This window comes from Vombatus ursinus, unplaced genomic scaffold (assembly GCF_900497805.2).
Source record: "Vombatus ursinus unplaced genomic scaffold, bare-nosed wombat genome assembly UNPS02014832.1, whole genome shotgun sequence".
Taxonomy (NCBI): Eukaryota; Metazoa; Chordata; class Mammalia; order Diprotodontia; family Vombatidae; genus Vombatus; species Vombatus ursinus.
This window is the reverse complement of record NW_020954610.1, coordinates 38,037,208-38,053,761: the sequence shown is the minus strand read 5'-3', so window position 1 is coordinate 38,053,761 and position 16,554 is coordinate 38,037,208. Positions and strand designations below refer to the sequence as shown.

Sequence of the window (16,554 nt, the reverse complement as noted above, 5' to 3'; positions counted from 1 at the left end):
TTAAAGACTTTTAGGATACCCTGTATATTTATAAGAAGTAATATTAACAAGTGACCTTTGTTGTCCTTCTCTGCATGTTGTAACCTTGAGGGGCTAGCTAACCTTGCCTGCCTCTGGTCCTAGCTCTATCTAACTTCTCATTATAGGAAAAACAAGAAAAGAAGGAAAGAAAAAAATGAAGAAAAGGTTATATTTGTTTATAATCCCCACTTCAGTCTCCCTCTCTATATTCAGTGCAATAAAACATACTTTGCATGAGATTTTCTTTTTCAGTCGACATGTTGGATATATCCCTAATGAATATGATGGCACTTAGGTGACCTTCAATTTTTTTTTTTTATCAGAATTAGTTGAGGCTAGACTGAGATAGCCAAGAAAAATTTAACAAACCATACTAGGTCCTAGATTTCAAAAGCATTTTGTGCATGGAAAGAACTATGCATTCTGACATGTGTCTTAACAAATTACCTACCCGCCTTCTTCTGAATATTTATGCCCAAATGCCAGGATGTCAGATGCCCGTCCACTCCCATCACATACGACAACAGGAACTGGAGGAGTGTCTCGAAGATACTCCAAAACAATGGAGATTACATTTGGTCCTCCTTCCACGATGAGGGCCACGACAGGAACTCCTTGGCCGATTCCTGTATTAAAAAAGGAAAAGAAGAGGGGAAAAAAAAGAACGCAAACCCAGGACACCAAAAGAAACAAAGAGAAAACAAACAAACAGACAAAAATATAAACTGCAGTTACCAAGCTCTGGGAAGGGCACAGCATCTGAAGAGATAAACTACTAAGGAAACATTTTTAAAGCTGGCTCTTTAGCTGGCACCAGAATTTCCACACCAAAGAAACCAGCAGGCTTAGCCCCAGTGTCAGTTAAAGAATAACAACATGGTTTTCTATGGAATAGGTATGGATGGCTATTAAGAAAAAGGGATTGTGGTCCTGTTATAAAGCAATAGACTATTGGTAAAAAGGAAAAAAATAGTCATAATCCAAGAGATAGTACCTAAAACATGAAAATTGCAGAGTTTCAACTTCTGAGATCAGCTACTAAAGCACCCTTATTTTATAGATGAGAAAATTGAGGCCCTGAGAGATGATAGGGCAGCTATTTGGCTCAGTGGATAGAGTGTTGGGCCTGGACTCAAGAAGACCAGAGTTTAAGTCTGGCCTCAGATACTTACTAGCAGTGTAATCCTGGACAAGTCACTTATCTTCTGTGCCTCCGTTTCCTAACCTGTAAAGCTGGGGATAATAATAGCATCTACCTCTCAGGGTTGTTGTGAGGACCAAATGCTATAATTGTAAAGCACTTAGCGCAATTCCTGGTACATAGTAAGCACTATACAAATGTTAGCTATTATTATTATTATTATTATTATCATACAAAGAAACTTGCCTAGGGTTACAATAGGTAGTAAACAATAGAGCATGAATTTGAACCCAGATCTTTTAATTTTAAATCCAGTGCCCTTTCTATATCACATTGCTAGTACAATCCTGGGCAAATCATTTAGCTGTTCTACATTTCAGTTTTCCTTATTATAAAATGAGGATATTAATTCCCACCCTGCACCTAATATACAGAGATGAGATAATATAGGAATAGCTATTTTTAAAAAAATAACACATGTTCAACTTGGTTATCCTGACTAGTCATTCAACAAGCCTTTCATAAGAAATTAAATGTGTCAAACAGTCTGCTAATAATCGGGAGACAAGGTATTGTGAAGACATTGTCCTTGACCTCAAAAAATTCATATTTGGGAGAGACAACATATAAGTATACTTAGTATGAAACCAATACATAATAGATGGAGAGTAATCTCAGAGTGAAAACCCCAGCAGCAAGGAGGACTGGGAAAGGTCTCCTGCAGAAGTAAGAATAGTCTTGAATGAAACCAAAAAGCATAAGTGAGAAGAAAGTATTTCAGACAAGTGGAAATGAAGTGTCAATGTACAGGTTTGGGAGACAGAATGCTGTGTGTGAAGAAGTCGTAAGCCAGTAAAGCTAGATTATAGTGTGTGTGGAAGAGAGTATGGTATAAGAAATATTGAAAGGTAGGAAGACCCAGGTTTTGAAGAGCTTTAAATGGCAAAAAGGATTTTATCTTTCATCCTGATTGTAATAAGGAGCTACTGCTGATTGTTGAATAGGGAGACAATACATAGAGAATTGGACTTTAGGCAAATCATTTTGGCAATTAAACAAATAGTGAATTGGATTGGGAAGACACTTGATGCAGGGTGATCTGTTAGAAGGGTACTGGAATATAGTCGAGGTCAAAGCTGATCAGGGTCTGTACTAGGGTGGTGGCTGCGTAAGAAGAGAGAAGATGGCTTTTATGTGAAAGATGTTGCAATGATAGAAAGAGCAAGTTTTGACAACAGATTGGACATGGGATGAGTGAGAGTCAGGAGTAAACAATGACACCAAGGTTGTGGGTTTGGGTGACTGGGAGGATGGTGGTACCTTGGAGAGTAACAGGAAAGTTAGGAAGAGAGGAGGGTTTTGGAGGGGGAAAGTTAATGATTTCTGTTTTGGACATGTTGAACTTGAGATGGAATTCAGAAGAAAGATTAGGACTGAATATACAGATCTGGGAATCAATTGCATGAAGATAATAAATGAACCTATGGGAATGCTGAGATCAACAAATGAAAAAGTATAGTGGAAGAAGAAAAGAGACCCCACAATAGAGGCTTAAGGAGACTCGTGATTTGGAGGCATGACATGGATGAAACTTCAGTGAAGGAGACTGAGCAGGAGTGGTCACCCAGGGAGGAGGAGAGCCAGGAGAGAAAGGTGTCATGAAAGAGTATAGAGGAGGGTGTATGTGTCCAGAAGGAGATGGTGATCAACAGTGTCAAAGGCTTCAGAGAAGTGAAGAAAGATGAGGTTTTAAAAAAAAAAAAAAGGTAAGTAGATTTGGCAATTAAGAAGTCATTGGTGACTTTGGAGAGGGTGATTTCAGTTGAATGGTAATTCAACTATTTTAGGTGGTTTGCCAAGCTGTTAATAGGATTATTGAGTCATCACTATGACCAAAACCAAAATAAACAGTCCTGGTGATTTCAGGTTTTTAAAATGACCTGGTGAAAACGTTGCACTTGCTCATCAATTAGAAATTAGATGCCACAGACCTTCCGCAATGTCTAACATAGTATTGGGCACATAGCAGGTGTTCAATAAATATTTATTGAAATACATCAGAGGGCTGCATGGAATCTTAGCTTCAGAATCTGTTTTACCTGGGTTAAGTTGGGAATGGTCATAAACAAAGTGCCTACTATATGCCGGGCACCGTCCTAAGCACTTCAAAAATATTATTTCACTTGATCCTTAGAACAATAGTGTAGGGGCCGCTAGGTGGCACAGTGGATGGAACACCAGCGCTGGAGTCAGGAGGACCTGAGTTCAAATCTGGCCTCAGACACTTGACACTTACTAACTGTGTGACCCTGGTCAAGTCACTTAATCCCATTGCCTAGCAAAACAAAACAAAGCAAACAAACAAACAAACAAAAAAAAAAACCAACTATGTGATGCAGGTGCTAGTATGATCCCCCATTTTTCAGTTGAAGAAAGTGAAGCAGGAAGAAGTGAAGTGACTTGCCCAGGGTTACACAGCTAGTAAGCCTCTGAGGCTGGATTTGAACTCAGTTCTTTCTGACTCCAGCCCTATTGCTCTATTCATTATGCCACCTAGCTGCCTCATAATTTAATGGCTATTACTGAAAAAGATAAAAAAGAAGCAAAAATTAATTTAAATGAGTATATGGGTATCCTGAGAGGCAGCGTGGTATAGCAGATGCCAGAGAATCCAAGAATCGAGAGACGGAAGGGACTTCAGAGGTCATCTGGTCCAAGTCCCTAATTTCGTATACAAGGAAGCTGAGATCCAGGGAAGTGATATGATTCTCTCAGGAATAAGTATGGGCTGGTCTTTGAGTCAGGGAGATCTAGGTTCAAGGTCAGCTTTAACATATATTTAACATATGCTGGCTATATGAACAGGGGCAAGTCATCATGTGTACCCTGTATAACTCTCTAAGATGAGAGATTATAAGCAGGTCACTAATTTCTATGGGTAGATGGAATTCCCACACCAGGAATTCCCTACACTGATGAAATCACAGGGTTACTCCTCAATCCCCATTGCCAGCGCATATTTGGCTTGAGTGCTTTTTCTTCAGCTTGAGACCACACATAGAATTCTTACTGAAACGTCTGAAAAAACATTGAAGTAAAGTAAAAAGAAGATTTGTTTAGCATGCAAAAATGCACAGATAAAAAATAATCACAAGGCTGCAACACATCCATAAAACTATTAATAAATATCCTCCAAGCTGAAAGTTTTTTCTATTTGTTTGGCAAATTTTAGAAAAAGAAAAAAAAGTTATTATTGTCTTGTTCCGAGGACTGACAAGTTTCCATCTCAGAAAATAAGAGCTTTATGATTGATTTTAAAGAATTGAGTGTTAAACGTGGTTCTTTGTGATAGAACCAAGAAATTACAATGCATAATGTGTGCATCATCAGTTTTAGTTTCAAAGTACTAAGACCTCATTCTTTCAGTGCTGGAAGAGAAAGTTTCTAGTATCTTGCTCTCTAGATCAGTGTTTCTCAAGGAGTGATAAATTGGTGGGTTTTTAGTTGATCCGTTAGCATGATGCAGAATTCAAGTTGCACTAAAACCAGCTTTGTTGGTTCTTTTTTCCTCCTACCTTCTGATTGATCCCACTCATTTAATCTTTCTCTTCTTGACCTCTAAGAGAGGGTGTCTTCCAAGGCCCTGTCCTTGACCCTTTTGAAAATAATACAGCTACATTCTTCCTCTTGAGATCTTATCCTCTTCTATGACTTCAATTACCACCTCTGTGTAGATGATTGTCAGCTCTATAGATCTGATTTCAATCTCTTCCTTAGTGCCACTCCTGAATTTTCAAATACCTATTGGGTATATTCATGTGAATATGCTATTGAAACCTCAAACTCATTAAATCCGAATCTGAATTCATCTTTTCTGGCTTCTCAACTTTCTTATTTTTGTTAAAAAATCATTACCATTTTCATTTACCCAACCTCAAAACCCCAGAGTTACCTTCCAGAGTTTCTATCCCTCATTTCCTACATCTAATCAGTTGATAGCATATGTAAAATTTTACCTTAACATCTGCTCTATCCTCTACATTGATGCTATCATTATCCTAGCCCAGACTCATCACTTTTGACCTGGATTATTGTAACAGCCTCTTGCTGCTCCTGCTTGCAGAAAATATTCAAGACCAAGAACAGTACCACCCATTCAAGGAAGACATCTTTGATTCTCTCACATGTAACTAAATAGTTGAAACTCTTAGGGTCAAATCCAGACCCAACTGCATCACCTGGAGAAATCCCTGGTCCTTACCTTCTTCACTTGTAAAAGGACACAAATGGATTGGATGTCCTTTCCAGGCACATTCTACCTTTCATCGTGCTATATTGTGTTCACATTGTATCCTTGTAGCAGTCCGTATGCTCCTAGACAGCAGGGACTGTTTTGTTTTTCATGTTGGCACTGATAGAAACTAGTATAGTAACCTGATCATAGTAGGTGCTTAACTAACTGTTAACTGTTGAAATGGAATTGTAAATGTATTGTGCAGTCTACATTAAAAACCCCCTCCAAATGGTATTTTAAATTGTAGTTTTAATGACTATCAGGGAAAATTTTCCCAATATTGTTTCTTCTTTTGGTTTTTGTAGTGGAAGGAAAAGTGATCCATTGCTTTGATAGTATCTTTGACAAAGAAAGAGATAGTTCTTCCCCTTCAAGTTACTGTGAGAACTGTTTTTGTTAAGTCGTTTTCAGTTGAGTCTGACTCTTTGTGACCCCAATGGAGGTTTTCTTGGTAGAGATAGTGGAGAGGTTTGCCATTTCCTTCTCCAGTTCATTTTACAGATGAAGAAATAAGGCAAACAGGGTTAAGTGACTTGCCCAGGGTCACACAGCTAGGCCAGATTTGAACTCAGGAAGATGAGTCTTCCTGACTCCAGGCCCACCACTCTATCCACTTCACCACATAGCTGCAAGGATTGAGACAGTCACTATATGAAAACCACCTTGGTGATTAATCATCCAAAATATTATTATGACATTCTACTTTTTCTAGAGGAAGATTTGATACATTGCAATGTTGCAAACCAAAAGTACCAAGATCTACTATTTTTCAGTGTTTAAAATTGTGTCAATATAAAGAATTTCTCAACTGTACTCTCTTATTTGATCATTGTATTGGGGAGTACATAAAAAGCCCCTATTATGGGTAAAAATACTGTGCTGGTAGGGGCAGCTAGGTGGCGCAGTAGATAGAGCACCAGCCCTGAAGTCAGGAAGACCTGAGTTCAAATCTGACCTCAGACCAAACCCTTGACACTTACTAGCTGTGTGACCCTGGGCAAGTCACTTAACCCCAAATGCCTAAAAAAAAAAAAAAAATACTGTGCTGGGCCCAGAAGGAGATAAAAAGATAAACAAGGCATGTTCTCTGTCATCCAGGATTACAGTCTTGTTGAGAAGTGTAGAGCTGTTCATAAGAACAAGAAAAAAATAGAAAGCAAGAATTGATTTGGACAATATACATATGGTCACATGTGGGGATAGTTCAACTTTTGCTAAGTGGGGTGACTTCCGAGATAAGAATTTCCATCTTCTTCTTCTCAAATAATCTGAGTCAGTGGTAGGTAAAAGGACTCCAAAAAGCTTTTCTAGTTCTATGATTTTGTCAGAATAATTCCCTTCCTTGTGATAGAATGCACTAATTTGAATGACATATTTTAATTAAATGTTTTACTTGGGCTAAGGGCCAGTGCAGACATTAAGAAATTACCAGTTGATTTTCTGCCAATGTATTTGTCACCATGATTTCCCAAAATATGGAAAATTTTCTTGGTTGAACAGATTGCTTATGCTGTACTTGGAACTGGCTATTAACATGGGCAAGACAACCCAATCAATCATTCTTTTTGTATCTAATGTTTTTCATCACATAGACGTACCCTCAACCAATCTGCAGCATCTTGTCTATGAGCAGAAGGAAAGCTAAGGCTCTTGCTGCGCCCCACCCCATTACCTTCGGAATTTTTCTTTTCTGTATTTTTTATTCCTTACAATTCTTTTATTTATAACATAAAAATTACTATCAATCAGCAATACTCATCATTGACAAACTGAAGTACTCTCGTAGAAGGGTGAATGAGAGTAGAGGATACTTGAGTCCAGATGGTCAGCAAGTCAATAAGCGTTTATTAAGTAACTTTTATGAGCCAGGGACCATGCTAAGAGTTAGAGATGCAAAGAAAGGCAAAAGATTATCTCTGCTCCCAAGGAGTTCATAGTCTATGGGGGAGACAACATGAAAATAACTACATACAAATATACTATATTCAGGATAAATTAGAGATAATCCAGAGAGAAGGGACTAGTATTGAGGGGGATCAGGAAAGATTTCTTGTAGAAGGGATGATTTTAGCTGGGACTTGAAGGAAGCCAGGGAAGTGAAAAGATGGAAATGAAGAGGGAGAGTATTCTAGGCATGTCTGCAAATGCAGGGTCTTCTGTGAGGTATTTCTCACTAAAAGGATGCCAGTGTATGAATATATACTGGGAATATATAGGCTGGAGAATAGATGATTTGGGGGAATATGAGACCTGTCTTCAAGTACCTATAGAGCTAATACACACAAAAAACAGTTTTGACTTATTTCCTTTGTCCTCAAAGTACAGAATAGGGGACAAATGATGGAAGCTAAAGCAAGGTAGATTTAAGCTCAATGAGAGGAAAATCTTCCCAACAATGAGAGCTATACAAAAGTAAGATGAGTGAAGGATGGGGGAAGTGAGTTTTCTATCATTGTTGATATTCAAGTGGAGACTGAATGACCACTTGAGATATTGGAAAGGAGATTCCTGCCCAGGTACAGATTAGACATCCTCTGAGGTACTTTCTTACACAAAAATTCCATGATTCTAGTTCCATAAGCAATAAGGCAATCGTGGCTTAAAATTAGGATAACTGTGAGATAAGAGAATATTTGCATACCATATCTGTTATTGGAAGCCCAGTACTACCTTACTGCTAAAAATTATAATCATACTATTATTATATAGTATTAATATTATATTATATTATTATATGCTATATTCATAAAATTATAATTACACTATTATTAAAATTATATCATGTTAATGAACACTGTAGATGAAGCATCATTAGTTCCTTCTACTGAAATAAGAACTTAGGCAGTACCAAATACTATTATTATACATATTACCTAAAATAGTTTTATTATGTTCAGAGACAAATTATTTCATAATTAGTAATACTTTGTTTCTGTAACTTTATTTGTGTGTAGGGAGTCCTGGTGTGGAAATGTCCTCTACCATTGCAGATGGACAAACCTAAAACTTATACTCTTAGAGATTTACTTAGGGTACTGAGATGTTAAGTAACAAACTGAGAAAGCTTGTAGGTAGGTCTGCGAGAAGGGTGACTTTGTCATTTTACAGGCATATGGTGGGAGAATAATTTCTTTATGCATCATTAGAATTCTAGGTTTTGAGCTCGAAGAGACCTCAGCAGTTATCTCTTACAACTTCACTCATTTTAAAGTTGAAGAAACTGAGGCACAGAGAGGGTGAATGATTTGACCTACAGGTAGTAATTGACTAGAAGAAGTATTTGAACCAGGTCTCTGACTCAAAAACTAATGCTATTACCACTGTACAATGCTTCCTTCTCAATTGTATAACAGTTTTTAAAATGTAGAACTACTGCTGAGTGGGAGGTTTTTGGCTCTTTGGAAAATGCCCAGTATTGGGATAAGCTAAATTTCCCCAAGGTGGTACAATTTCTTAAGGTGGAAATCATTTTCTAAGTTACCTTTTGTTGCTTGTGATCTCAGAAAATTCTCCCAAAGGAGTGGGAATAGAAAATGTTCTGTGGACCTTCACTAGTGTAGAATAAAGACCATAGCATCAAATATTTTGAACATAAAAGGATGATAGAGATAATCTTAATTGACTCCCTAATTTTATTGTGAAGAACTTGAAGCCTAGAGAATTTAATAGACTTGCTCAAAATTACTTGGGATTTGAACCTAGGTCTCCTAATTCCAAATTTCATGCTTTTCCCACTGGTAGCATGTAGTTTCTCTTTACTTTTTGTGTTTCTTCTTGAAAAAAAATATTTTAGAAGTACCATAAAGAAGAGTTCATGAAAACCTAATGTGTGTGGAGCACCATTTATAGCATACATGTTTTTGGCTTGGGACCAATAAAAGCAAAGGACACAGTAAATCTGAGGAACTAGGCAATTTATGCTAAACTTTGTGAGAACATCATTGGGTGTTTCTGAAAGTCTGTTCAGGACAGATATGTCTCAGAATACAAACTCTTTATTGAATAACCAGGAAAGATTATCAACACAATCTTAACTTCTCCAAGGTTCTCTGTAAATAGTTTATTGTGGGAGGGAAAGGTTAATTTCATTCAGTGATCAAAATTTTTCATTTTATGTCATAACCACTGAATTATGGTACCTTGCCATTTTCAGAGGTTTTTCACTTGAATTTCATTTCAGAGTTATGTTGAGTCAGTTTATTTTTAAGAGAAGCCAAATACCTGCTGAATGACTTAACTTGAGATTATATAATTGGAAGAAACTCTGGAAATCATCTTAGCCATGAACACATCTGGACTTCATTTGTAAATTCAACAGCTTCCTTAAAGGATTCTAGATTTGGGAATGGGCTTCTAATTGTGGACTAAATATCAATTGATAGTTTTTTAAATGGAAAGTAGTCTCCCAAGAATCCTTCTCTTGGGCATTGCATATTGCTGTTGAAGGTTAATTTGTACTGTGGCCCAGGCTGTCAAAAAAAAAAAAAGGGTATATCCTTGTTGTCTTGAGATAAGACTGGGTTAGAAGTTGGGGAATCAAGGCAAGGAAAATGTTGTTTTCAAGAACCAAAATCAGTTTTCCAGGAATGATTTTGATTTTGATTTTGGCATAATAGAACTAATTTGAGAAAGGTTGCATCTCCCTCTCAGTCCAGTTAATAACACAGATATTCAGCCTTACATGGACATATATATGTATATATATTATATATAATACATGTAACATATAATGAGAGGGAGTGTGGAATACTAAATAGAGAGCTGGCCTCAGAGCCAGAAAGACTTGGGTTCAAATCCTGCCTCTGACATGTATGTGAACCTTGGCATGTCACTCAGTGCTTCAGGCACCTCTTTAAGACTGCAGAGGAGGTACTTACTTGTGATTGTAGAGGGAGTTTTCTCACCTGGTGGTTCCCTTGGCCAATGATATTTTACAGATGATTTACAGAGATTCAGTGTCTAAGTCAATACATGTATGACATACTGATAACAATAATAACTGACATTCATATGGCATTCAGTTTGCTAAGTATTTTGTATGTGTTGTCTCATCTGAGCGTCATATGATAATAATAATAGTTAACATCTATATAATGCTTACTATATGCCAAGCATTTGCAATTATTATCTCATCTGATCCTCATGGGGGGTAGGGGCTGTTTATTATCCTCATTTTGTAGATGAGGAAATTGAGGCAAACAGAAGTGAAGTGACTTGCCAAGGGTCATACAGCTAGTATGTGAGGCTGCATTTGAACTAAGGTCTCCCTGACTCCAGGTCCATCCACTGCACCCCCTACTAAATAGCCAAACCATAACACTGTATGGTAGAAACAAATAAACAAATAAGAAAAATTGAAAATGAAGTCTGGAAACTTGGGTTCAAGTTCCAGTTCTGCCATTTATAAACCTGTAAATGTAGACAGGGCAGTTAGATGGAGTAGTGAATAGATCACTGGTTCCCTGGAGTCAGGAGGATCTGAGTTCAAATCTGGTCTCAGACATATTGTAGCTGTGTGACCCTGGGCAAGTCACTTAATCCTGTTTGCCTCAGTTTCCTCATCTGTAAAATGATCTGGAGAAGGAAATGGCAAACCATTCCAGTATCTTTGCCAAGAGCACCCCAGATGAGGTAACAAAGAGTCGGATGCAACTGAGATGACTGAACAACAAAAAATGTAGACAAGTCATTTAACTTCTCTGAGGCTGTTTCCTCATCTTTCATCTTCCCCCTCCCCCATTTCTGATGTGTTGACAAATCCTGTTGTTTCTATGACATCTCTCATACATTTATTTCCCCTTCTCTTCTTTGACACATGCTGGTACAGGCCCTCATCACTTCATACCTGTACTATATGCTGGTTGGTCTTCTTGCCTCAAATATCTCCCTACCCCCTACATCCTCACTGTTTATAAAATTCTTCTTAACGCGTAAGTCTGCCCCACCACATTCAAAAAACTCCAGTGGCTCCCTATAACCTCCAGAATCAAAATATGAAATCCTCTGTTTATCTTTTAAAGCCCATCCTAACCTCGTTCCTTCCTATCTTACTCATCCTTCTAAGAACCTTAAACCCCTTCATAAACTGTGTTTGAGTGATGCTGGCTCCCTTGCTGTTCCTTGAAAGGACACCCCATCTCCAGACTCTGTGTGCTTTCATGTAATATCACTCATACCTGAAAGATCCTCTCTTCTCATCTCTACCTCCTAGTTTGCCTACCTTTTTCAAGTCATAGCTAAGGTTGAATTATTTACAAGAAGACTTTCTCAGTCTTCCTTAATCTTCGTGCCTTCTCTCTCTTGGTTATCTTCAATTTATCCTGACTGTACTTGTTTGTACATGTTATTATTGTTTGTCTTTTGTTTTCGAAGAGGATCAGTGACATCATAGGGTGATGTCTTGACTCACAGGTGAATTGGGTGCAAGTGAGGCAGAGTGACACAAAGTCGTTAACCTCACTCTCTCTTTCAGAGTCATCAAAGTCCAGTGGCAAGACAAAAGTCAGGATGACTAGTGACGGCCTGGGATGCAGTGACTTGACTTAATGGAGGTTGGAAAAAAAATTGTCTCCATTTGTCCATTCCATTGGAGGAAGTCTTCATATGCTTCACATCCCTCCAACTCACCAACGGATTTGAGGTTTATTGGTTATCCTCGACTTGGTTTAGCCCATCTGCCGAGACAGTTTATCTAGGTGTGCCCGCTGCATGGGCTATGGCTTCTTGGAGCCACAGATGAGAGTTGAGTAAAGCTGGACACTAAATGTCAATGAGCAGCTTTGAAAAGGGCTAAGGAAGCCCTCCCCACCAAAAGTGTTAGTTTTCCTGGAACACCCCATATGCTTAAATAGATAGTAAATTGTTGCTTGTATATTATCCCCCTCCCCCTGAATTAGACTGGGAGCTCCTTGAGAACAGAAACTGGTTTTTTTTGCCTTTCTTTGAAACTGCAGTGCTGAACACAGTGCCTAGCACATAGTAGGAGTTTAAATAAATACTAGTTGATTGGCTATGAAATGAGAATAATAACACGTGTACACTATAACTTACATGGTTGTTCTGAAAAAAAACAAAACTCTTTTTAAGTTCTAAGCTCTATTAAAGAGCCATCAAACTGACCACGTAGGTGTCTTATATAAGAAACATGGATAAAGATGAAGAAATATAAATGATGGTCTCAGGATCTGACTCGATGCATTTGATAGATCACGCAGCATCCTGGAAGATACAGTACAGGTTTATGAGTCAAGTCAACAAACAGTTATTAAGTACCTACTATGTGTCAGCTACTGAGCTAAGGGCTACAGATACAAAGTAATGCAAAAAAAAAAATCTCTGCTTTCAAGAAGCTCATAGGCTAGTGGGAGAGATGACATGCAAACAAGTATGTACAAAAAACTTATCGACAAGAAAAATTGAGGGTGATCTCAGAGCCAAGGCACTAGTATTAAGGGGAAATAGGATAGGCTTCCTGCAGAAGGTGGGCTTTTAGCTGAGAATCAAAGGAAGCAAAGGAAGCCCATGAGCAGAGATGAGGAGAGGGAGAATTCAAGGCATGGATGACAGCCAATGAAAATGCTTGGAGTCGGGAGTTGGAGTATATTGTGTGAGGAACAGCATACAGGCCATGCCACTGGAGATGGCTGCAAACTGGTTGTAGGCCTATTCCACCTCTTGCCCCATCAAAAAGCCCCGCCCCCCCAACCATGATCTAACTTATAAAGTACAGGGTTTCCACTTAGAATGTAGAAGAATGAGAAGAAAAAGCTTCCTGGCGTGTGATAAACTTTTTGACTCCAAAAATATTCAGAAGTGAATAGTGGCCAAATGGATAAGTATTTTAATGGTTCTTTTATTTTGCAAAAAGAAGTACTTCTTCAGAATGGAATGAAAATGCACTCTGAGCTGCTAGAAAGAGAATGAACCTAAGAACATTTCTAATGCTAAGATGATAATAAACAAAGCCATTTAGTTTTTTTCACAAATATTTTCGTCTTTCAGTTGAAGCATGCAACTTGGATAATGAGGGTTCATCCACATACAGTCTGCTGCATACTTTTGGAAAGACGGCATGTTATTTTCTTTTCACTGCATTTTTGTCCTGTTACAATGTCCTTGCCCTTACTTTGAGATAAATAACAAACTTGAGCTCAGTGGGGTAAAACCGGTAAATGTTGTAATGATGCAAATTATTTCTGGGTCATGATCTGCCCACAATTCTCTGTTTATTTCTACTAGTGGGCCTTAAAATGATATTTGGAAAAGTCCAAGACAATAGTACATGAAATGTTAAACAGTTAAAAAAAATTTGAGCACAGGAAAGAGGATGATTTGTACTTTTTTATGGAGTGGAAAGACCAACTGAAAGCTTCAATGAATGTTTTGAGAAAAAAACAGTTTGAAAAAATGTTAATACATAAATCCAAAGCTTAACTACTTATATACTGGTAAACTTATATGGCTCTTTTAAAACCAGACTTATTTATCTAGTACTTAAATACCATCACCATTTCTGCACCACCTCCAAAACTATTCTTATTTGCAGAAACAGGGTACCTCTTGGATACCATTTTGGTCCAAATGGCCTGTCATCTGCCATTGGCCAGAATTCCATTTTCATTTCCATCCAAGACCCGCAGAAAGGAGAAGGTACTGATGTTGGAGTCAAATTTCAATTTTTATATTTAATATCTATTTGACCCAAGACAAGAAACAACCTCCCTCAGCCTCAGTTTTGTTATCTGTCAAATGAAAGGTTGAACTAAAAATTTGCAGAAGTCTCTTCAAGAGGCAGAGCCAAGATGGCAGAGTAAAAGCAGTGATCTGCTTGAGCTCTCCCCCAAATCCCTCCAAATACCTACAAAAATGACTGTAAACAAATTCTAAAGCAGCAGAACCCACAAAAAGAAAAAGTGAAACCAATTTCTAGCCCAAGACAACCTGAATGGTTGATCAGAAAGGTATATCATGCTGGATGGGGAGAGGATTGCAGTTCGGTGTGGGCGCGCAGGCTGCAGTGAACCTGGAGCAGGCCTCAGAGGACTGAATTGCAGGCAGCTGTGGCAGTTTCCAGACTTTGACAACTTAGAATGTCAGTGGGAAAAGTCTGTTTCTGTAGGTGAGAGAGAAGCGCGGGGTCCCAGCCCCATTCCCCTATCTTGGTGCCAGGGCAGCGGCTGCCTCCTGAGCTTCCAGCCCACAGACTGAGGGGGAATTGAGTGGCTGATCAGAGGGGGATTGCAGGGATTTCTCTGCTGGTGCAGGATTCTCTCGCTTTGCCTGTGCTTAGATCTGGGTCACAGTTCTAGGTGGTGGTCCTGGGGCAAGGAGGAGCACTGGCACAGTGGAGCTTAATAGTGGCTATGGAGAGGAAATCCTCCTCACAGTTCCAAGACAGAAAAGAGTGCTTGTGGTCACTCATAGACCAGAGCACAGGACAGGAAAGGAGTAAACACCTCGCCCTTGATCATAGCACCTTGGAAGAACTGAAAATTTAAAGGTCCCTAGAAATATCTCTGAAAAGAGCTGCACAAAACCCCTGAAGCTTGGGACAGTACATTCTCCACACTGGAAACAGACCCCTACCTTAACAAAGAGTTTATAACTCAAATAATTGGCTGAGATCATGAGCAAGCAGTGCAAAAAGAGTCAGACTATATTATCTTACTTTGGTGACAAAGAAGATCAAAACATACAACCAGGAGAAGACAATGAAGCCAAAGCTCTTACATCCAAAGCCTCCAAGAAAAATATGAATTGGTCCCAGGCCATGGAAGAGCTCAAAATGATTTTGAGAAGCAAGTAAGAGAAGTAGAGGAAAAACTGTGATGCTAAAGGAGACCCCCAAAAATACTGAAGAAAATAACACCTTAAAAAAATAGCCTAACCCAAATGGCAAAAGAGTTCCAAAAAGCCAATGAGTAGAGGAATGCCCTCAAAAGCAAAATTGGCCAAATGGAAAAGGAAGTCCAAAAGCTTACTGAAAAAAATACTTCCTTAAAAATTAGACTGGAGCAATTGGAAGCTAGTGACTATTTGAGAAATCAAGGCACTGTAAAACTAATCCAGAAGAATGGAAGAATAGAAGAGAATGTGAAATATCTCATTAGAAAAACAAGTGACCTGGAAAATAGATCCAGGAGAGAGAATTTAAAAATTATTGGACTATCTGAAGGTCATGATCAGGAAAAGAGCCTAGATATCATCTTTCAGGAAATTATCAAGGAAAGCTGCTCTGATATTTTAGAACCAGAGGGCAAAATAGAAATTGAGGGAATCCACTGATCACCTCCTGAATGAGATCCCCAAAAGAAAACTCTTAGGAATATTGTAGCCAGATTCCAGAATTCCCAGGTCAAGGAGAAAGTATTGCAGGCAGCCAGAAAGAAACAGTTCAAGTATTGTGGAAACACTATTGGGATAACACAGGATTTAGCAGCTTCTCCATTAAAGGACTGGAGGGCATGGAGTATAATATTCCGGAGTGCAAGGGAGATGGGATTATAGCCAAGAATCACCTACACAGCAAAACTGAGTATAATCCTTCAGGGTAAAAAATGGTCATTCAATGAGATAGGGGACTTTAAGGCATTCCTGTGGAAAAGACCAGAGATGAATATAAAATTTGACTTTCAAATACAAGACTCAAGTGAAACATGGAAGAGATAAACAGGAAAGAGAAATCATAAGAGACTTATTAAGGTTGAACTGTTGGCATTCCTCCTTGGAAGGATGATATTTGTAACTTATGAGTCCTTTGTCAGTATTAGGGTAGTTGGAGGGAAAAAATTATATGTATGTATAGATAGATAGATAGATAGATAGATAGATAGATAGATAGATAGATAGATAGATAGGTAGATAGATAGATAGAGGGCACAGGGTGAGTTGAAGATGAAAGGGTGATATCTGGAAAATAAAATTAAGGGGTGAGAGGATTATACTGGGAGAAAGAGAAAGGGAGAAATAGAATGGGATAAATTATCTCACATGAAATGGACAAGAAAAGACTTTTACAGTGGAGGGGAAATGGGGGAAGGTAGAGGGAATGAGTGAATCTTATTCTCATAGGATTTGGCTTAAGGAGGGAATAACATAC

General features: G+C 38.4%; 1 protein-coding gene across 1 annotated transcript in view; it reads right to left on the bottom strand.

Moving 5' to 3' along the window:
- TRPM3 (transient receptor potential cation channel subfamily M member 3) overlaps positions 1–16,554 on the bottom strand; it is a 696,557-nt gene that overhangs the window by 244,595 nt on the left and 435,408 nt on the right. Inside the window, 1 exon segment of the mRNA XM_027839430.1 lies at positions 473–647. Coding sequence (XP_027695231.1) covers positions 473–647 — 175 coding nt within the window.